The sequence below is a fragment of the Canis lupus genome, chromosome 30 (assembly GCF_003254725.2).
Source record: "Canis lupus dingo isolate Sandy chromosome 30, ASM325472v2, whole genome shotgun sequence".
In the NCBI taxonomy this organism is placed as follows: Eukaryota; Metazoa; Chordata; class Mammalia; order Carnivora; family Canidae; genus Canis; species Canis lupus.
Genome location: NC_064272.1, coordinates 39,426,591 through 39,450,684, shown reverse-complemented (window position 1 = coordinate 39,450,684; position 24,094 = coordinate 39,426,591). Strand labels below are relative to the sequence as shown.

The 24,094-nt window shown below is 39.2% G+C and overlaps 1 protein-coding gene across 1 annotated transcript in view; it reads right to left on the bottom strand.

The window, feature by feature from the left end:
* PEAK1 (pseudopodium enriched atypical kinase 1) overlaps nt 1-24,094 on the bottom strand; it is a 293,402-nt gene that overhangs the window by 20,965 nt on the left and 248,343 nt on the right. Inside the window, 1 exon segment of the mRNA XM_049104348.1 lies at nt 5,735-6,480. Within this exon segment, the coding sequence (XP_048960305.1) occupies nt 5,735-6,480 (746 nt within the window).

Here is a 24,094-nt window from a genome sequence, read left to right as displayed (position 1 = left end):
CAAAATCCATTCTTTACTGGGTTCTAGTTTAAGATGGTAGGAAGATCTGAACTCCCCTCCTCTCATGGACACACTGAGTGTACAGCCACACATGGAACAATTTTCTCTTAAAAAAATCTAAAGGCTGGCTGAGTGAGGACTACACGTGGGCAAACAGGAAGAAAACCACATCGATGTGAGTAAGAGAGAACGGGACACAATCTTGCCATAAACCCCACCCATGGTGTGGCATCCCATAACAGGGAGGGAACTCCAGAGCTGGAGCCTCTCCCTGAGGAATGAAGGGTTTAAGTCCTACAACAGATACCCCAACCTTTAGGACATATATACACTTGAGAGACAAGCCTCCGAAACAACTAACTTTGAAACCCAACAGGGCTTTGTGCCCTGAGACCCACAAGACCATAGCGATCTGAAAACCCCTCTCAAAGGACCTACCCACTGGGACTTACCCAAGAGGCAGCCAGTTGTGCCTGGACTGAAGTGAAGGCGGCTTTCCTGCTATATTAGAGCACTGGTGTGAGAGGAAAGCACTGGTAGGAGGGGCAGACATCTAATTTAACACCTCCATCCAGGAGCCTGCGGGGACACCTTCCGGGGACAAAGGCTGGCAGATACCACCTTCATGCTCTCCCTTTGCCGGGCTCCGGGGCACCAGTTTCCCACAGAATGGAATGTTTACGTGTGTCTGGTGGCCTGATTTTTTTATTTTTATTTTTATTTTTATTTTTTTTGGTGGCCTGATTTTTATGGCTGTTGTCAAGGGGATGCCTCTTGACTGCCTGGCTCTGGAAGCTGGGAGTTTGTTTTCCAGGTCCCACAGGACTGTAATAATTGGTAGCACACCGAAAAAAGCTTGTACCCCTATCTGGCACCTTGAATTCTGTGACTACTATCAGGGGACACCTCTACATCATCTGGCTCTGGCAGCCAGGGGGACTTCTGCTCATGGGTCCCACAAAACTGCAACCAATGGAGAAAGAGTTCTTATAAAGTTATCACCCCCAGAAATGAGCAAGAGGTAACAGATCCAGGAAAGCTCAGTCTTTCTGTGAACGAGGCCTATTAACTAATCATGGGCTGACTATAAACCTCTCTAGAAACCTCTGCCATGCTCCAGAGTGCCAGTGCCTCCTGGAGGGGAGCTGCATTCATAACTGCTGCTCTGGTTTTTGTCTGGAGTCCCAGCGTATATGGCTACTGCCCAGAAAATGCTCCATGATCACCTGGCTCTGGTGGCCGGAGAGCCTGCATTCCTGGGTCCCATACGACTGTGGTAAAGAGACAGTTCTTGGTAGGCTTCCACACTCAGACCACTGCACAGAGAGTAGTCTGATGTAGCACATTCCCTAGTTTTCCTGTGAAAAAGGCTTCTTTGATTGTCCTGGAACACTGGCCCGAGGGACAGAATTCAGGTCTGGCACATATTTAGTGGCCTACAGAGCTTCTCTGAAGGAACATAGCTTATGGACACCATCTTGGTGCTTTCTCTCTGCCTTGCTCCAGCTCACCAGTATCACACAACATACCCTGTTGTGAGCCCTGATGTCTGTAACTGCTTTCCAGGGTGCACCTCCAGATCTGCTTATGCTTGCAGTCCACAGGACTGTATACATTTGCATATTTTTAAAAGCTGATGCCTGAGGGTCTGGCTTCTAGTCAGCCTGAATCTAGGTGCTGAGATTCTCCCCTTTGGGACAATGATAGGTCTTGGCATATTCTCAACTACTGGGAGCTATTAAAAATATAATAGGCTGCTTGAACAGGCACAAAGGTTTGAGAGATGACAAAAAAGCTAGGGCAGGGTGGAATGACAAGGTCCATCTAGATGAGATCACCCTTTTAATGCTGAGAGAGGTACTGTATGGAAACAGAGACTCAAGCTAAATGAAAAAAAAAAAAAACCACGGAAGAATATGTATCAAATGAAAGGACAAAACTCTAGAAAAAGAATCTTGAGGAAATAGAGATAAGTAATTTACCTGATAAAGAGTTCAAAGTAATGGTCATAAAGATATTCACTGAACTGGGGAGAAAAATGAATGAACACAGAGAGAACTTCAACAAAGCGATGGAAAATATAAGAAAGTACTACACAGAAGCTACAGAGCTGAGTACAATAACTGAATTGAAAAATACACCAGAGGTCACCTGGCTGGCTGGCTCAGTTAGCTAAGTGTAATATATAATATACAATATTATATGTAATATATGTAATATGTAATATAATGCCACTCTCTCTAGCTTGCAAAGTGTCTGCTGAAAAATCTATTGAGAGTCTTATGGGGGGGCTCCCCTGTATAAAACAAGTTGTTTTTCTCTTGTAGTTTTTAATATTTTCTCCTTGTTTTTAACTTTTGACATTTTAATTATAATGTGTCTTGGTGTGGATCACTTTAAGTTCCTCTTATTTGGAACTCTCTGGGCTTCTTGGATCTGAATGTCTGCTTATTTCCCCAGGTTAGGGAGATTTTCAGCCATTATTTCTTCAGATAAGATTTCTATCCGTTTCTCTCTCTCTCTCTCTCTTTTTTTTTTCTAGGAGTCCCATGATACAAATGCTGTCCATTTGATGTTGTATATCCCTTAAGCTGTCTTCACTTTTTTTTCTTCTGTTTGTTTCTGCTGCCCTGATTCAGTGATTCTACTACCTCGTCTTTGAGTTGACTGACCTTTTCTTTTACTTCATCTGGTCTGCTGTTGAACCCCTATAGTGCATTTTTCATTTGTTGTTGTTGTTTTCTTTTTAAATTTTATTTATTTATTCATGAGACAGAGAGAGAGAGAGAGAGAGAGAGAGAGGCAGAAACACAGGCAGAGGGAGAAGCAGGCCTCCTGCAAGGAGCCGGACATGGGACTCAATCCCGGGATCATGCCCTGAGCTGAAGGCAGATGCTCAACCACTGAGCTACCCAAGCATCCCTGTTTTTCATTTGTTTTTGTTTGTTTTTTAAGATTTTATTTATTTGAGAAAGAGGGAGAGAGGGACAAGCAGACTCCCCACCAAGGAGAGACCCCAACATGGGGCTTGATCTCAGGACTCTGAGATCATGATCTGAGCCAAAGTCAGAAACTTAGCTAACTGAACCAGCCAGGTGACCCAGAACCCCTCTGATGTAGTTTTCAATTCAGTTATTGTACTCAGCTCTGTAGCTTCTGTGTAGTACTTTCTTATATTTTCCATCGCTTTGTTGAAGTTCTCTCTGTGTTCATCCATTTTTCTCCCCAGTTCAGTGAATATCTTTATGACCATTACTTTGAACTCTTTATAATTATAAAGTTATTCAGAAGTGAAGGGGAAAGTTTTTTTTCAGACAAGCAAAAGCTAAACAAGTTCACCACTACTAAATTGGCCTTACAAGAAATGTCAAAGGAACTTCTTTAACCTGAAAAGAAAATGCACTAATTAGTAACAAGAATACATATTAAAGAATAAATCTCACTAAAAAGGTCAACATACAGTAAAGTTAGTGGATCAATCACTTATAAGAGCTAGTATAAATACTGAAAGACAAAAGTAGTAAAAATAACTATGATTACAACAATCAGTTAAGGGATGGATATACAAAATAAAAAGATGGGGATCCCTGCGTGGCGCAGCGTGTTAGCGCCTGCCTTTGGCCCAGGGCGCGATCCTGGAGACCCGGGATCGAATCCCACATCGGGCTCTCGGTGCATGGAGCCTGCTTCTCCCTCTGCCTGTGTCTCTGCCTCTCTCTCTCTCTCTCTCTGTGACCATCACAAATAAATTAAAAAATTAAAAAAAAAATAAAAAGATGTAAATTGTGACATCAAAAACAAAATTTTCTTTTTTTTTTTTTTTTAAAAACAAAATTTTCGAAAAAGAAACCAAAGAATGTGTTGAGGGAGAGCAATGATTTTGAGCTTTACAATGGAATGAAACTTAAATTGTAACCAACTTAAAATAGACTTTTATAGATATAAGTTGTTATATGTAAGCTCACGGTAACTATAAAGCAAAAACACAAAAGATAAAGGAATATAAGCATACCACTAAAGAAACCACAAAGGAAGAGGGATGACCTATAAAAAAGCCCCAAAGAATTACAAAATTGGCAGTAAGTACGCAGCTATCAATAATTACTTCAAATGTAAATGGATAAATTTTCTAATCCAAAGATACACATCACTGAATGGATAAGAAACCAAGACCCATCTACATGCTATTTGAAAGAGATTCACTTTAGATGTATGGACACATAGACTAAAAGTGAAGGGATGAAAAAAGATATTCCATGCAAATGAAAACCCAAACAAAGCTAGAGTAGCTATACTTATATCAGACAAAATAGACTTTAAAACAAAGACTGTAATAAGAGACAAAGAAGGGGGTTACATAATGATAAAAGGATCAACCCAACAAGAGGCTATAACATTTGTTAATATTTATGCACCCAACATGGGAGGACCTAAATATATAAAAAAGATACTAACAGACCTATACGAAGAAATTGACAGCAAAACAATAATAGTAAGAGACTTACATCAATGGATTGATCATCCAGACAAAAAATCAACCAGGAAACATCGGCCTTAAATGACACAGTAGACCAGATGGGCTTAACAGATATATACATAACATTCCATTCAAAAGCAAAGGAATATGCATTCTTCCGAAGTATATACATGGAACATTTTCCAAGACAGATCATATGATAGGCCATAAAACAAGTCTTCATAAATTTAAGAGGACTGAAAATTTATCAAGCATCTTTTCTTTTTTAGAAACTGATTACACAAGGAAAACTGAGAAATTCATAAATTTGTAGAGATTAAATAACATGCTACGCTACTGAACAAGCAATGGGTCAAAGAAGAAATCAAGAGAATTAAAAAGATACCTTGAGATAAATGAAAATGGAAATGTAATGTAACAAAGTCCATGCTTTATTTATTACACTGATGATGCCTATTTACAGTGAATGCAATTGGACAAGAATTCTTGATGTGAAGAATTTTAACCTTCTTGAAGTAGTGGTTTGTCTGGAATGGGTTATGTACAATTAAGAAATTAATCTGTGACAAAATGGTTAAAGTGTAGGCTATGGAATCAGAGATCTGTGTTTAAATCCCAGTTCAACGAATTGCTAGGTGTGTGGCCCTAAGCAAGTCAGCTTACCAGTCTGAGCTTTATTTTCCTCATTTGTCAAATGGATAAAAAGATCTTAACCTCGTAAAGTTGATGTAAAGATCAAATTATGTAACACCAGTAATGTTCCTGGCACATCAACAAACATTGGTTATTTTCCTCTATAAAAATGTTTCTCCGAGCAGCCCGGCTGGCTCAGCGGTTTAGCACCACCGTAGGCTCAGGGCTTGATCCTGGAGACCCGGGATGGAGTCCCACGTCAGGCTCCCTGCATGGAGCCTGCTGCTCCCTCTGCCTGTGTCTCTGCCTCTCTCTCTCTGTGTGTCTCTCATGAATAAATAAATAAAATCTTAAAAAAAATGTTTCTCCAAGAAGCAGAAGAGTTCTAGAGTAGGGGCAGACAAGGGTCTCTTATTTGTTAGAGAATAAAGACAGAAACATGGAGTGAAAGACACATAACAGACCTATTTGTACAGACAGCTTCTGCAAACAATCACAGCTTACTATAACATTTGGTGTAAGGTAGATGATCGATGACTTTTTGCTGAGTGGAGGAAAGAAGAACAGACCCATCCCAATAACAGTGTGTTGGATAAGATTAAAGTCAGATTTATATTTTCTTACCTTGACTGCATAGTTATTAAGTGGATCTTTTGCATATGAAGCCGTGTAGTAAACTGCATCACCTGCCTCACAACATGGCTTGTCACTGGTTAGCCTGAAGTCTGACCAGCTGTCCACCCCAAAACGGAGCTGGTCTTTCTGTCCAGCCATGAAGAGGTCTTCACATTTTATAGCCAGTTTCTTCAAGGCATCTGTATGAAGGCTTCGGATTTTACCCATTACTTCTTCCCGATTCTCAAGTCCTCGATAAAGTGCTTGTCTCTGTGGCTTCTGCAAGCCTCGGCCCTGTCTGCAAGAGGGACCACGCCGGCTGGGCAGGGACTCCATACTGTTGGAAAATCTATCCTTAATACTGAGAGTGGTTAAGCTGGAGATACTGTTTGCTGCTGAGGGAACAGGTCTCTCCTTGTGTAGAGGTCTTTCCAAGGAGTCATAAGACTCAATGTCCAGTCCTTTGAGTTCATAACTGATGGAAGAGCCAGCACTACTGGCATCCCAGTTGGGGTCGATATCATAGGTGGGATTAGCCATTACACAAAGACTCGTTTCCATGGATTTTTGGAGGTCTTTGGGGATTGGTTCTGTATTGGCTCTTATGATCATTTTCTTTGGCAGTGGGGGTGGCGTAGGTTGGGACGCATTAGGTGCTTCTTGGTCTGTTTTCCCGTTAAAGACAATGGCATCATCCAAAGTTCCCTTAGGCTGCCGTGGATGCTTGGGTGGTATCATGGCTGCTCTAGATTGCCCTGTATTGTTTTAAAAGAAAGAAAGAAAAATAATAGTTAAGTTTTTGTTCTTGTTACATAATTGAAACTTAAGGAGAAATAAATACTGTGGCCATAAGAATATATGAAGTCAATGCCTTAATTCAAAATGGTTGAAGAAAAGCAACCAAAGACTTGGTGGGAGCAATAAAATATGAACAATATCTCAGCATTTCTGTGCCAGAGAACAGGGTAATGGGCTTTGTGTTCAAAAAAAAGAACTGAGATTCTCCACTCCTGCCCCCAAGAGTACCGTATTTAACTTACTAGAATGTGAAGGAGTGACAGACACTCAAATAATTTCACTGTGACACAGCAGAGATTAAAGCATGTGTAGATTAAGGAAAATACTTGGAAGCATTAAAAAAACAAAACAAAACAAAACAAAACAAAACAAAAACTGAAAGTAGCAATGGGACCACTAGACTGATGCTCAGAAGATACTATTCTGTTCTTTTAATCTTGTTCCAAAGTTACACTGTATTGTATATAGCACTCATCATTTTCAATCCAACACATATGAATATAATTTCATAAACCATGTTATTTTATTTCACTACAGAAATGGCTTCTAGCACTGGTCTTAAACTGGTTTATGTATAAATTCTTGTGATTGGGATAAGGGAAACAACATACATGAGCAGTCAACTGCTGTTCCAAACATCCTTCACAAGCTCTTCTTACATGATTGTTTTATTTTTTGGGATATGATATATAAACTGTGATTTGAGCAATACTACCTAAAATTTTTTTTTTAGTTTTAACATTGTTTTAGTCAAGTAATGTAGCTGTCCGAAGCGGGAAATTTTAAGACTATTTTTTTAATTTAAAATTTTAGATTTATATTCAATTTGCCAACATATAGCATAATGCCCAGTGCTCATCACATCACATGCAAACAATATTGCTTTTGAACATTTCTTACAAGCCCTAGTTATAAATCCAATAATCTCTGCTTCCTTTCTAGCACTTGCACTTAGAAGATAATAAAATACAGATGTGTGAAAATGAAAACACAACAGCCCATAATCTTTGGGATGCAGCGAAAGCAGTTCTAAGAGGGAAATGTATAGCAATACAGACCTACCTCAAGAAACAAGAAAATGCTTAAATAAAACAATCTAACCTTACATCTAAAGGAGCTAGAAAAAAGAAGAACAAATAGAAGCCAAGATGAGTAGAAGCAAAGAAATAATAAAGATAAGAGCACAAATAAATGGCATAGAGAAGTAAAAAAGAAAAAAAAATCAGTGAAACCAAGAGATGGTTCTTTCAAAAGATAAAACTGATAAACCCTCAGCCAGACTCATTAAGAAAAACAAAGAGAAAGAACCCAAATAAAAGCAGAAACAAGAGAGAAGTAACTCTGACACAATAGAAATACAAAGGAATATAAGAGAATACTACAAAAAGTTATATGCCAACAAATTAAACAACTAGAAGAAATGAATAAATTCCTAGAAACATACAATCTTTCAAAACTGAATCAGGAAGAAACAGAAAATCTGAACAGATCGACTATAAGTAATGAAATTGAATTGGTAATAAAAAAAAAATCCAACAAACTGAAGTCCAGGACCAGATGGGTTCATAGATAAATTCTACCAAACTTTTTTTTTTTTTTAGATTTTATTTATTTATTCATGAGAGACAGAGAGAGAGAGAGAGGCAGAGACACAGGCAGAGGGAGAAGCAGGCTCCCCGTGGGGAGCCCGATGTGGGACTTGATCCCAGGACCCCAGGGTCACACCCTGAGCCGAAGGCAGTCGCTAAACTGCTGAGCCACCCAGGGATCCACTCTACCAAGCATTTATTTATTTGTTTGTTTATTTTTAAATATTTTATTTATTTATTTATTCATGAGAGACAGAGAGAGAGAGAGAGAGAGAGGGGGGGGGGGCAGAGAGACAGGCAGAGGGAGAAGTAGGCTCCATGCAGGGAGCCCAACGTAGGATTCAATCCTGGGTCTCCAGGATCATGCCCTGGGCTGAAGGCGGCGCTAAATCGCTGAGCCACCCGGGCTGCCCTCTACCAAACATTTTTTTTTTAAATTTTTATTTATTTATGATAGTCACACAGAGAGAGAGAGAGAGAGAGAGGCAGAGACACAGGCAGAGGGAGAAGCAGGCTCCATGCACCGGGAGCCCGACGTGGGATTCGATCCCGGATCTCCAGGATCACGCCCTGGGCCAAAGGCAGGCGCTAAACCGCTGCACCACCCAGGGATCCCTCTACCAAACATTTAAAGAAGAGATTAATATCTATTCTTCTCAAACTACTCTAAAAATAGAAAAGGAAGGAAAGCTTCCAAATATATAATATAAATAAACACGAGGCCAGCTTCACCCTAATACTAATACCAGACAGACACTGCAAAATGGGGGAGAGAGCGTGAGAGGGAGAGGGAGAGGGAGAGAGAGAGAGAGAGAGAGAGAGAAACCATAGGCCAATATCCCTGATGAACATAGATACAAATATCCTCAACAAAATATTAGCAAACTAAATTGAGCAATAAAGAATCATTCACCATGATCAAATTAGATTTATTCTGGGGATGCAAAGATGGTTCGATATTCACAAATCAATCAATGTAGATATAGCACATCAACAAAACAAAGGATAAAAATTATATGATCATGTTAATAGATGCAGAAAAAGCATCTATCAAAACCCAACATCCATTCATGATAAAAACTCTTAATAAAGTGGGCTTAGAGGAAACATATCTCAACATAATAAAGCCTTATATGAAAAACCCACAGGTAACACCATACTCAGTGGTGAAAACTGGACCTTTTCCTCTAAGATCAGGGACAAGACAAAGATGTCCACTCTTGCCACCTTTATGTACCAAAGTACTGGCCACAGTAATCCGATAAGAAAAAGAAATGAGGCATCCATATTGGGAAAGAAGTTAAACTGTCACAATTTGCAGACGACATACTATACATAGAGAACCTTAAAGATTCTACTAAAAAACAACTAGAAGTAATAAATGAATTCAGGAAAGTTGCATGATACAAAATTAATACCCGGAAACTGTAGTGCCTCTATATAATAATAATGAAGTCGCAGAAAAAGAAATTAAGAAAACAGTCCCATTTATAATTGCACCAAAAGCTTAGGAATAAACTTAACCAAAAAGGCGAAAGGCCTGCAGTCTGAAAACTATAAGATACTGATAAAGGAAAATGGATATGATACAAATAAATGGACAGATATTCCATGGTCATGGATTAGAAGAATTAATATTGTTAAAATGTCTATATTATGCAAAAGAATCTACAGGTTAAATACAATCCCTATCAAAATACCAACACTATATTTCACAGAACTAGAAAAATAATCCCAAAATTTGTATAGAACCATAGTAAACCCCAAATAGCTAATGCAATCTTGAGAAAGAAAAACAAAGCTGGAGGCACCACAATTTCAGATTTCAAATTACACTGAGAAGCTTTAGTAATCAAAAAAATATAGTGCTGACACAAAAACAGACACAGAGATCAATAGAGCAGAATAGCCCAGAAACAAACCCAAAATTGTATGATTATTTAATCTGTGACAAAAGAGGCAAAATATCCAAGGGGAAAAGATAGTCTCTTCAGTAAATGGTGCTAGGAAAACTGGACAGCTATTGTAAAAGAATGAAACTGGACCACCTTTTAATACCATACACAAAAATAAACTCAAAATGAATTAAAGACCTAAATGTGAGACCTGAAACCAAAGAAATCCTAGAAAAGAACACAGGCGGTAATTTCTTTGGCATCAGCTATAGTAATACTTTTCTAGATGTGTCTTCTAAGGCAACAAAAGCAAAATCAAACTATTAGGACTATACGAAAATAAAAAGCTTTTGTACAGCAAAGGAAACCATCAACTGAACAAAAAGGCAACCTGCTGAATGGGAGAAGATATTTGCAAATGATATGTCTTAGAAGGGATTAATATCCAAAATATATAAAGAATTTATACAACTCAACAACAAAAACCCAAACAATCTAACGAAAAGATGGGTAAAGGACCTAAATAGATAAAGAAAACATACAGATGGTCAACAGACACATGAAAAGGTGCTCAACATCAATCATCAGGGAAATGCAAATCAAAACCCCAATGAGATATCACCTTACATCTGTTAGGGCTAAAATAAGAAAGATAAGGAATGACGAATATTGGCAAGGATGCAGAGAAAAAGGAACCCTCATATACTGTTGGGGGGAATGTAAATTGGTACAGCCAATGGGAACTAGAATGGAGGTTCTTCAAAAAATTAAAAATAGAAATACCATATGATCCAATAATTTCACTTGGGTATTTAACCAAACATAAAAAAGGATGAGATCGTGCCATTCGAGGTATCATGAATGGTATTATGCTAAGTGAAGTAAGACTGAGAAAGACAACACAGGATTTAATTCATAAGTGGAATCTAACCTCCCTCCCCAACAAACAAATGAAAAACCCAAATGAATAAACAAAAGGTAGAATGAGACTATAAACACAGAGAACAAATGGATGGATGCCAGAGGAGAGAAGGGTGGGGGTCTGGGCAAAATGGGTGAAGGGGAGTGGGAGATACAGACTTCCACTTACGGAATGAATAAGTAAGTCATGGAACAAAAAAGGATGGAATAAGGAATATAATCAATGCTATTGTAATGCTATTGTGGTGCAGTGGGAGATGTTTAGCTACGCCCGTGGTAAACACAGCATAATGTATAAACAAATACACCTGTGCTCAATTAATTACGTCTTTGGACTTACTGTATAAAGGGGAGAAACATTATTTTTTTAAAGACAGAGAAATATTACCACGGAACTTTTATAAAAGTTGTTATAATTAGTAATGTTATTAAAATGAGGCCTTGGGACACCTGGGTGGCTCAGTGGTTGAGTGTCTGCCTTTGGCTCAGGTCGTGATCCCGGGGTCCTGAAATTGAGTCCTGAGTCTGACTCCCCACAGGAGGCCTGCTTCACCCTGTGCCTATGTCTCTCTCTCTCTCTCTCTCTCTCTGTCTCTCATAAATAAATAAATAAATAAATAAATAAATAAAATCTTTAAAAAAACAATTAAAATGAGGAGTTACTGAATATCTTAGAATAAGAGTATAATGCTGTTATGGGATGAGTTACATTCTCTCTCCCAAAATGTTGAAGTCATAACCCCTGGTACCTGTGAAGTAGAGTCTTTGTAGAGGTAATCAAGTTAAGAGGAGGTCATTAGGGTGGACTTCAATCCAATATGACTGATGTCCTTATAAAAAGAGGAAACATCATATAAAAAGAGACAAAAGGGAGAACACCATGTGGTGACAGGGGCAGAGAATGGCAGCTGCAAGCCAAGGGTGTCAAGGATTGATAGCCACCACCAGCCGCTAGAAGAGGTAAGGAAGGATTCTATTCAGAGCCTCAGAGAAAGCATGGCTTTGCTGGCACCTTGACTTCAGACTTCTAGCCTACAAAACTGTTAAGAGAATAAATTTCTCTTGTTTTAAGGCACGCAGGTTATGCTTTATGACAGCAGCCCCATGAAACTAATACATGCTTCTATTGATGGTCAGATAGAATAGAAGGCAGAAGAACAGAATAGAATAGATGGTCCTGAAGATAATAATGAATTGAGAAGGTGGCTTGTTTTTATTAAAATCATGTCCTTGTAGAAATGCCTAGGGTGGGCACCAGTATAAACTGTGGAATATATTGTTAGTATTCCACAATACTATTCTTATTTATGCAACTCTCTCCAAGAACACCTAGAGGTTTATACAAACCATGACAAGATCTATAGCAAACCTAAAGACTATCTTTCTTCACCAATGGCATTTGGCAAATAAACATTTTTTTTTTTTAAGATTTTACTTATTTATTTATGAGGGACACAGAGACAGAGAGAGAGGCAGAGACACAGGCAGAGGGAGAAGCAAGCTCCATGCAGGAAGCCCAACGCAGGACTCGATCCCAGGTCTCCAGGATCACGCCCCGGGCCGAAGGCGGCGCTAAACCGCTGAGCCACCGGGGCTGCCCAAATAAGCATTTTTTACAGGGAAGAGCATTACATTACATATAAACAAAAAATGAGTGTGCGTGCGTGCGCGTGTATGTGTACAGCATAAAAATGAGAGAGACAAAGAATATAAGAATGCTAAGAGAACCAGGACTTTGCTTGATTCATTATTGTATACTCTATGTCAGGGCTTGGATATAAAAGATGCTCAATAAATGTTTCTTGGGGGTGTCTAGGTGGCTCAGTCAGTTAAGCATCCAGCTCTTAATTTCGGCTTAGGTCATGATCTCAGGGTCATGGGATGGAGCCCCATATCTCACTCCAAGCTCAGTGGGGAGTCTGCTTGATATTCTCTCCCTCTTTCTCTGCCCCTCCTCCTACTTGTCCACATACTCTTTCTCTCTCTCAAATAAATAAATCTTTAAAAAATAATTGTTTTTTAAATGACTAAAAGAGTAAATGAGAGCTGAAAGAGAGTAAGTGATAAAATTACACAGTTACCTATAACAAGAAGAGATACTGAATTAGTAATTTAGTGTCTAATTAATCCGACAAAGGAAAGTCCAGGGCAACATGGCTTTATTGATGAATTCTAGCAAACGTTTAAAGAAGAATGAATATCAATCCTGCACAGACTCTTCCAAAAATAGAAGGGGAGGGAGCACTTCTTCAGCTTGAAATCTATGAAGCCAATATTACCTACACACCAAAATCACACAAAGGCATCACAAGAAAACTAGACACCAATGTCCCTTATGAATACAGACACAAGAATCTTTACAAAATACTAGCGAACTGAATCCAGCAACATATAAAAGGGATTATATACCACGATTAAGTTGGATTTGTCCCAAGAATGCATGGTTGGTTTTAGCATCTGAAAAATCAAACAATGGAATATACCATGCAAACTAAATAAAGGGGGAAAAAACCTCACATGACCACTTTAACAGATGCAGAAAAAGCATCTGAGAAAATCCAACACCCTTTCGAGATGAAATACTAGATATACTGGGAATAGGAAAGAACATCCTCAAACTGATAAAGGGCACCTATGAAAGCCCCCAAGTGAACATCAGCCTTAATGGTAAAAAACTTCATTATTTCCCCAGTAAGATCCAGAATAATACAAGGATTTCCATCTTGTCACTTCTATATTTCACTGGAAGATCTAGCCAGGGTGGGCTAGGGGGAAAAAAAAGAAACAAAAACATCCAGATTGGTAAAGAAGTAAAACTATCTCTATTCAAAGAAAACATAATCTTGTATATAGGAAAGCCTGAGGAATATACAAGTTCATCAAGGTTGCAAGATATAAGATCTGTATAAAACAATTGTATTTCTACACACTAGCAATGAAAAACCCAAAAACTTATTATTAAAAAACACCTCCATTTACAGTATCACCAAAAACAATAAAGTATTTAGGAACAAATTTAACAAAGGAAGGGCAGTACTATACACCTGAAGCTACCCAAAAACATGGAAAGAAATTAAAGACCTAAATAAATGGAAAGACATCTTAATGTTCACAGATCAGGGACTGAATATCTTAAGATGTAACTACTCCCCAAATTGTTCTGAAGATATGTAATCCCTATCAAAATCTCAGCTGTCTTTCTTGCAGGAATTGACAGAAGGATCCCAAAATTCGTAGGGGAACACACTGGATCTATCTAATCAAAAAAATATCTTGCAAAAGAACAAAGTTGGAGAACTCACATTTCTCAATTTCAAAACTATAGTAATCAAGGCTTTATGTACTGTATGTTGGGGGGAAAGGGCACGACAGGTGAAAGGGATTAAGAGGGACAAATTTCAAAAAAAAAAAAAAAAAGAGGGACAAATTTCCAGTTACAAACTAAAGTCACAGGGATGAAAAGTACATAAGGAATAGTCAATAATACTGTAATAACTTTATATGATGACAGATGGTAACTACACTTATCTTGGTGAGCATTTTGTAAAGTATATAAATATTGAATCACTATGTTCTCCACCTAAAACTAATATAAATATTGTACATCAATTATACTTCAATTAAAAAAGATTGTATGTACTAATAATTGAAACATAGATGAATGGAATAGAATTGAGAGTACAGAAATAAACCTTCGTATTTATGGTCAATTTCCAGCAAGGGTGCCAAGATAATTCAGTAGGGAAATAGTAGTTTTTCCAACAAATGGTGCTGAGACAACTGGATATCCATATACAGAAGAATGAAATTGAACTCCTACTTTATACTGTATACAAAAAGTAACTAAATATAGCAAAGATCTCAACATATGAAACTAAAACTATAAAGCTCTTAGAAGAAAACATAGGAATAAATCTTTTCAACCTTGGATTAGGGAATGATTTCATAGATATGACACCTAAAAGCACAAGCAAAAAAAATAAATTGGAATTCAAAAAAATTAAACTTTTATGCTTCAAAGAACAACTTCAAGAAAGTGAAAAGACAACCCCATAGAGTGGGAGAAAATATGTGCAAATCATACATCTGATAAGAGACTTGTATCCAGGATTTATAAATAACTTACAATAAAGAGATAAATAATCCATTACAAGTGGGCAAAGGATTTGCATAGTCCTGTCTCCAAAGATATGCAAATGCCAATAAGCCCACAGAAAGATGGTCAACATCACTACCCATTAAGTATATGCAAAACAACGCCACTTCACCTCCACAAAGCTAGCTAGAATCAAAAAGATGGACACATGTTGGTGAGGATATGGAGAAATTCAAACCCTCACCTATTGCTAGTAGGAATCTAAAATGGTACAGTCACCTTGGAAAACAGTTTGGTAGTTACTCAAAAAGTAAAACATGACGTTTACTACATGATCCAGCATTTCCAATCCTACATATATATCCAAAAGAAATGAAGACATATGTAACATAGCACATTATTCCTAACAACCAAAGAGTGGACCCATATGTACATCAAACCAACTGATGAATGGATAAATGAATATTATTCAGACATAAGAAGAAATGAAGTACTGATAAGAACCTTGAAAATATTACGCTGAGAGGGGCCAGTCATAAAGGCCACATATCATATGATCCTACTTTTATGAAACATCCAGAAACAGGTAAATCCCTAGAGACAGAAAGTAGATTAGTGGTGTCAGGGGGATGTGGAGAATGGAAATGGAGAGTGACTGCTGTGTAGGGTGATAAAAATGGTCTGGAATTAGCTACTAGTGATGATTGTAAAATTCTGTGAATATACTAAAACTCAGGGAATTGTACCCTCTGAATCTTACAGTATGTAAATTATATCTCAATAAAGCAAATCAACCATTCATTCTTAGAAACTACGGTAAATCCAGTTTCTAGTCACATCTTCCCGTTCCTCTGTGCCCTTACTATCACCAACGACGGAGGGGCTCGGTATCAGCTGCAGTCTTCCTGTGATGATGAGGCCTCCTTCCCAGAGCTGCCCCAGCCCTATTTTGCCTCAGCGAATGTGAGAATCAGAAACAGACTTTATAACAAACCTTTATTTTCCATTTGCTAACCCAGACCTTTCAGAGATGCAGTGTGACGGAGAAGGTTAGAAGCAGCGAACCGGACCGGCACCTTATCATCCTTGCTGGACTCTGATAGTCTCTGTTATCACGGTCTCCAGCTTTGCCTCTCACAGCACATTGGTCATTACAGATTTTTTTTTTTTTATTTTAAAACACCAAAGCTGATCATGGTAGTCCTCTACTTAAAAAATATGTCCTTGAGGATTTGGACTTGATCCCAAGGACAGAATTTTCTTGGCTCAAGCACAGAAAGCATTTCACCTTGCATCTGAAGTCAGAGCTACCCACCTGCTCGCAGTTTATTTAGCCCTGTTGGCTACTTCATGCTCGCTCGCTCTCTCTGCTCAGGCTAACCCTCTTCCAGGAATGTATCTCTCTCCTTCTCCTCTTTAAACATTCTGTGTTAGAGGAGTGTTTCCTACTCCACTCCCCCAAATTGACCCGCTTTTTCCCTGGGACCTCATATATGGTTGTGAACATTTCTCTCCAACTACTGACAACACTTCATTTGTAGCCCTGTCTGAACTCCCTACCGGTGTCGCTCATTGAGGGTAGACACTGTTCCATTTGTCTACCCAGGAACAAGCAAAGAGGTTGGCTGGAGGGAAACGGAAGGAAAAAAGTAAAAAGGGAAGGAAGACAAAAGGGAAGGAAAGTATTAAGGAATAAATGAAGAAACTAGAAACACGAACTTATTCTTGGCCTTTCCAATGTGGTCCCTAGAAGAGGCATGTCATTCCCACCCCCCTTCTCCAAATTAGAACAAATAAAAATAATCATGGGCATGGAAGGAATGGATTCCCAAGGAATTTTTTTTTTAAAAACTACCTCAGAACTGGCAAGTGAGACAAAGTTATCACTATCAGCAGCTCTCTGGTGCTTACCACGAGAGGTGAAGAGGGCTGATCATGCCGCTCTCCGCCACCTAGAGAATAAAGTTCAAACTCCTCAGCAAGCTGGCCGAGGCTCTCAGTCTTATCTACCACCATTTCTCATCAACTCTCCCACACAGGGACTCGCTTCCTGGTCTTTCAATATGCTCCATATTTTTATTTCTCCATCTCTGCTTGAGTAAGTGTCGTGTCCTAAGCCTAGTGCAGACGGCCTTCTCCACGGAAGCTTCCCTGCTCCCTACTCCCCACATCCGAACTGGGAACCATCGTTTCTTCCTCTGAGCTCTCTTAGCACTTTTAGCCCTCTCTACCGTGTGGATATTTATTTTTTACACTCCTCGGAAGTTGAACGGTGTGAGACATGCAGCAGTTGTGCAGTAGGTGGAGTTGTGCGGGGCCAGACCGAAGGGCAGAGTCAGAAGAGCTGCTTATCATTCCCAAATGAAAATGGACAGCCAAGGCAGCAGGGAAATAAAGATAATTAATAGTGGCTTCTCCTCCCAAACAGCAAGATAGGATCTCCTGGGAGCTGCAGAGATTTCCACACGGGAACCAGAAACTTCTGCATCTTAGATGCAGAACCATAAGCGTTCCACAGCCCACGCTAATGGGTCAAGCCATTCTCCCACATCTAAAAGTGTTTTGTGTTCTTATTTTTTTCCTCAAGAAAGGCAAGTTCTCCTAAATGTTTTAAAAGCTTGGTATCTTGGCTGTATTTATTTTAAACTTCTAATCCTGGACATTCCTCTCCAGCCTCTGAGGGACCAGACACTAAGCTCAGCTTTCAGCAGCCTTGATATAACATCACATACTCTACATTTTTGTGGCATACCAGCTCTCGAAACAGAAAAAAGAGAATAGATTGTGTTCTAAATCTTGCCCGGCTATAGACTAAAAAAGTTCTCTTGGACAAATACGTCTGACTAAACCACATCCAAACCTTACTTTGCCCCTCTTTTTGAACTTCCTTATTCTATCTCTTTATTCTCTCCCCAACTTAAAAATGATTTTGGACTGACCGAGAAGCCCCTGTATCATGTTCTGAAAAGTAAATGATGACAGATGGATTAAAAGGAAATAATTTAATGACACTTTGTAGAAGCCAAAGCGGTGTTTAAAACTCCTCAAGAAGGAAAGTGATTGATATAGGACTCTTAAAACTTATAAGATTGGTATGGTAAGTAGAAAGGAAATTATAAAAAAAACCCTGTATCTCTAAAGATCAACATTTATTTAGTTTTTAAATATTTATTTACTTATTTTAGAGAGAGGAGGGGGAGAGAGAGAGCTAGTACAAGCCGGAGGGGCAGAGGGAGAGGAAGAGAGAATCTCAAGCAGACTCCTTGCCGAGCGCAGAGCATGATGATGCCAGGCTTGATCCCAGGACCCTGAGATTCTGACCTGAACAGAAATTAAGAGTGGGATGGCTGACCAGTTGAGCCACACAGGCACCCCAAGATCAACATTTTAAAGATGGTCACATACTGCAAAACTCAAAAGAATAATTCTATTGTGACAGAGATCTGCTGAAAGGCACTGCCATGGAAGATCCACTAGGGACAAACCACAGCAGAGGTGTGCCTAAGACCTGACAATCAGGGCGCCTGGGTGGCTAAGTCGGTTGAGCGTCTGTCTGCATCTCAGGTCACGACCTCAGGGTCTTGGGATGGAGCCCCGCATCTGGCTCCCTGCTCAGCGGGGAGTCTGCTCCTCCCTCCCTTGTGCTCTTTCTCTCAAATAACTAAATAACTAAATAAATAATCTAAAAAAAGACCTCACAATCATTATAATTTTGGGGTGCTAGGGATTAAAGGCACTTAGTAATGGCACATTTGGACAGAAGCAGATAGGTTAATGGGCATAATTAACTCTTCATTCCCCAAAGACAGAATTGTCATGGGCTTCTGGTTGGTCTCTGTGCCTCCAATTATCTCGTAGGTAGCTCCCAGGATGGTCTTTTAAAAATCCTGATCTTGTCCTTTATTCAAATTCTCTCAGTGGCTCGCCATTTCCTATAGTAAAAGCTGTACTCACTGTGATGTATACATACCATTATGATCCAGCCTCACTTTTCCACTTTGTCTCATCTCCCCTACTCTGCCCCCTTTCCTGCTGTACTTAAGCTACCCTGATTAATTACCTGTGGTTAATTGAACGCTTGTTGCTCTATTAAGCTTTAGGCCTTATACACACTCTTCCCTACACCTGGAATGTTCTCCTTTGCTTGTCAAACTGGTAAGCTCTGCTCAAAACCTAAGCAATCTTCTCCTAGACTCCTCCAGGCAGAGGCCTTCATTAAACCTTTAAATATCTGCATCACAGTAACTAGCATATGGGCTCCTAAGAGGCCAGCCCATGTCTGTCTTTCCCAAAGGCCAAGAGTTCTTGAAGATAGCACTGCTATTTCCAGCACCAGGAGATAGCTGGTATTTGACAAATGTTTGCTGAATAAACATATTAAAGCCCAAAATAAATTGAACATATTTTTCTACTTAAATTGTAATTTCACCCCTAATTTTTTTTTTCCAGGGCTCATGACAAGTAATATAGATGAGAATAGGAAGAGAGGACAAAGGAAGAGACACCATCTCCAAACTGGGAAATATGCACGGTGGTTTATAAATATAGATGTCACATACCACTGTGCACCAGCCTTGTCAAGTGACAAGGCCACCATGGGCTAACCCCAGCGCTCACTCTATCAGCTCGTTGCAGCAGGCGTCAGCAGCTTAGGAGGAAGGGTCCCACCACAGTCAGATGGAAGCACCAACTGGCAAACCCCAGCGGACATCAACATCATGCCACATGACAAAATGAAGCTGACCTCCAAAGACCACTCAGATAAAGAGATGCACTGACCACTTTGAAGAATGTCAGCGGCGTAGCAGCTGCCGGACTCCATTTTTGTAGAATGTCATTTGGAAACCTCTCCAAGAACAGAGATTATTTATTTGGGGTTAAGTTATCTATGTAATTTGAATATTGTACTCTGCCAACTAATTCTAGTATATGGGAAACTATTTTTAAATGCAAATGCAGCTAAGTTAAAAGACAGGGACACAGTCTATGATTTCTTTTAAAATAGAAATAATTATATTTTTAGGAAGTACAACAAATGCTCAAACAAATGTTCAAAGCAGTCAATCTCAGGTGTTTTTTCTTTAAATATCTAGATAATCTAAAACTGTGCAATTCTTTAATCTTTGGTTCAAATTATTAATTCTGAATTGTGTAGAAAAATATCTGGCTCATAGAAGTTCCTCAGTAATTATTGTTGAGTAAATGGACTAATGGCAATGTATCCTTCAGAATGATTTTTTTAAAGCTTCTATTTATGATGATATTATGCCATAATTACAACATCAAGGCCAGCAATGCAACGACACTCTTTTAAGTACACTCACCTCTATTTTTAAAAAGATTTCATTTTAAAGTAATCTCCACCCCCAACATGGTGCTTAAACTCACAATCCCAAGATCAAGAGTCACATGCTCTACTGACTGGGTCAGCCAGGTGCCCCTCACCCCTTAACATTTTGCACTGATGATCAATACATTGCCAAAGGAAGTTCTGGAGACAGAAGACTTTCAGGTGTTTTCTTTCTGTGTTTGAAAGATACAGCCTTGGGCAGCCTGGGTGGCTCAGCGGTTCGCCGCCGCCTTCAGCCCAGGGCCTGATCCTGGAGACCTGGGATCAAGTCCCACGTCGGGCTCCCTGCATGGAGCCTGCTTCTCCCTCTGCCTGTGTCTCTGCCTCTCTCTCTATGTCTCTCATGAATAAATAAAATCTTTTCTAAAAAAGAAAGATACAGCCTTAAAGAGATGCTCTAGTAAGCAAGATAAGAAATGTGAAGGGGTGCCTGGCTGGCTGGCTCAGTCAGTAGACTGTGTAACTCTTGATCTCAAGGTTGTAAGTTCCAGCCCCATGTTGGATGCGGAGATTACTTAAAGAAAAAAAAAAAAAACACAACTAATCTTGGGACCCCTGGCGGTGCAGTCGGTTAGGTGTCCAACTCTTTATTTTGGCTCAGGTCATGATCTCGGGGTTCTAGGATGGATCCCTGTGTCAGGCCCCTCCCCGTCTGTACTCTTCCTCTAAAATAACTAACTAAATCTTTAAAAAAAAGCAAAAGCTAGAAATAATTAAGCTTACTGAGGAAGGTATATTGAAAACTGAGGTAGGCCTCTTAAACAAGTTAGTCAAGTTGTGAATGCAAAGGGAAAGTTCTTGAAGGAAATTAAAAGCGCCACTCCAGTAAACCCACGAATCATAAGAAAGAAGAACAGTCTTATTGCTGATATGAAGCAAATTTTAGTGGTCTGAAGAAAGATCAAACCAGCCACAACATTCCCTAGACTAATCCAGAGCAAAGCCCTAACTCTCTTCAATTCTATGAAGACTAAGAGGTGAGGAAGCTGCAGAAGAAAGGGTGGAAGCTAGCAGAGATTGGCTCATGAGGTTTAAGAAAAGAAGCCATCTATCTCCATAACATAAACGTGTAAAATGAAGAAGCAAGTGCTCATGTAGAAGCTGTAGTATGTTTATCCAGAAATCTAGCTAAGATAATTAATGAAGGTGGCTACAGTAAACAATCAGACTTTCAGTATAGATGAAACAGTTTCATAGTAGAAGAAAATGTCATGTTGGACTTTCATAGCTAGAGAGGAGAAGTCAGTGCCTGGCTTCAAAGCTTCAGAGGGCAGGATGACTCTCTTGTTAGGGACTAACGTAGTTGGTGACTGTAAATTGAAGTGCTCATTCACCATTCCAAAACCCTAAAGCCCTTAAGAATTAAGCTAAATCACCCCTGCCTATGTTCTATAAATGGGACAGCAAAGCCTGGATGACAGCATATCCATTTATAATATGTTGCTGAATGTCTTAAGCCTACTGTTTTGATCTATTGCTCAGGAAAAAAAAATCTTTTTGAAATATTACTGTTCATTGACAATGTACCTGGTCACCCAAGAGTTCTGATGCAAGTGTACAAGATTAATATCGTTTTCATGTCTGCTAACACAACATCCATTCTACGAGCCATGGATCAAGGAGTAGTTTTTACTTTCAAGTCTTGTTATTTAAGAAATACATTTTGTAAGGCTATAGCTGCCGTAGATAGTGATTCTCCCATGGATCTAGACAAAGTAAATGGAAAACCTTCTGGAAAGGACTCACTTTTCTAGATACAGTTAAGAACATTCCTGATTCATGGGAAGAGGTCAAAATACCAACATTAACCAGAGTGGAGTCCAGTCCACATGGAAGACTTTGAGGACTTTAAGACTTGAGTGGAGGAAGTAACTGCAGATGTGGTGGAAATAAGAAGAGAACTGGAATTAGAAGTGGAGCCTGAAGGGGCACCTGGGTGGCTCAGTTGGTTAAGTGTCCGACTCATGGTTTGGGCTCAGGTCGTGATTTCAAGGTCATGGATCAAGCCCCACATTGGGCTAGGTGCTCAGTGTGGAGTCTGCCTGAGTTTCTCTCTTTTTGCCCCTCCCCGCCCTTATGTCTGCTCTCATTCTCTCAAGTAAATAAATAAATCTTAGGAAAAAAAAAAAAGAAGTGGGGACTGAACTAATGGAATCTCATGATAGAACTTTAACAGATGAGGAATTACTTATCATGGGTGAGCAGAAAAGGTAGTCTCTTGAGATGGAAACTGCTCCTGAAGATGCTGTAAAGATCACTGAAATGACAACAAAGGATTTAGAAGATGACGTAAGAGTTAGTTGATAAAGCACAGGCAAGGTTTGAGAAGACTGGCTCCAATTTTGAAAGGAGTTCTACTGTGGGTAAAATGCTACCAAACAGCATCACATGCTACAGAGAAGTTGTTGATGAAAAGAAGAGTCACATGATGCAGTAAACTCCACTATTGTCTTATTTTAAGAAATTGCCACAACCACCCCATCCTTCAGCAACCACCACCCTGATCAGTCAGTAGCCAGCATCATCGAGGCAAGACTCTCCCCCATAAAAGGATTACAATACACTGAAAGCTTATATAATGTTTAGCATTTTTTATTTTATTTTTTTTAATTTTAATTTTTTTTTTTTTTAATGTTAAGCACACAGTGAGAGAGAAAGAGAGGCAGAGACATAGGCAGAGGGAGAAGCAGGCTCCATGCACCGGGAGCCTGATGTGGGATTTGATCCCAGGTCTCCAGGATTGCGCCCTGGGCCAAAGGCAGGCGCCAAACCGCTGCGCCACCCAGGGATCCCTGTTTAGCATTTTTTAGTAATAAAGTAGCTCTTAATTAAGATATATATATTGTTTTTTAGATATAATACTATTGCACATTTAAAAGACTAGAATATGTGATAAACATAACTTTTATATGCACTGGGAAACCAAAAAATTAATTTGATTTGCTTTATGGTACTTTTTGCTTTATTGGGGTGGTCTGGAACCAAACCAGCAAGATCTCCAAGGTATGTCTGGATTAGAACTTAAAAAGCCAGTCAATTAATGAAACACATGAACTGGGTGGGACTTGACATTTTCCTATATGAAGTTTCCTGAGGAGGGCTTAACTTTCCTAATCTGGGAATATTATGAAGTCAAATGCGAAAGTCACTTTTGGGGACCTCATTCAAACATGTTCTTAGTACCTACTGCATGTTTTAGGTAATGTGCTAGGTTGTAGGCATACAGACAGAGAGGTAAGCCAAGAATCTGTCAACAGAGACTTGATACTTTTAAAAAGCAATGTGAAGAGTACTCAGTTACAAAGTGAGTGAAGGCAAGCTAAACTCACAGACTTATTTCTAACACAGTAAAAGTTATTATGAGCTCCTGATTTTAGAAGGCTGGTAGAGTAGTCAGGTGCGCCATATAAAAAATGAGGGATATTTCTTCTAGACATCTTGAGATAGACAAAGAAATGTGGGGAAAACATTCAAGGTCTGATTGAAAAAACATTCTAAAAAAAAAGAAAAAGAAAAAGAAAAAACATTCTATTACTTTGGGAAATCATTTTGGATGGCTGATGCCCAGCTAACATCAGCTTGAGGTTGATTAAGATGTTATAGGTTAGGGTTTGTCCAGTGACTTCATATTACCATCAACCAGAGTAAAATCATCATTCTGTAAGGCGCAATCTTCTTAAGGAGCTTCCAAGTTGCATAAAGAACAATAAGATTTTTGTG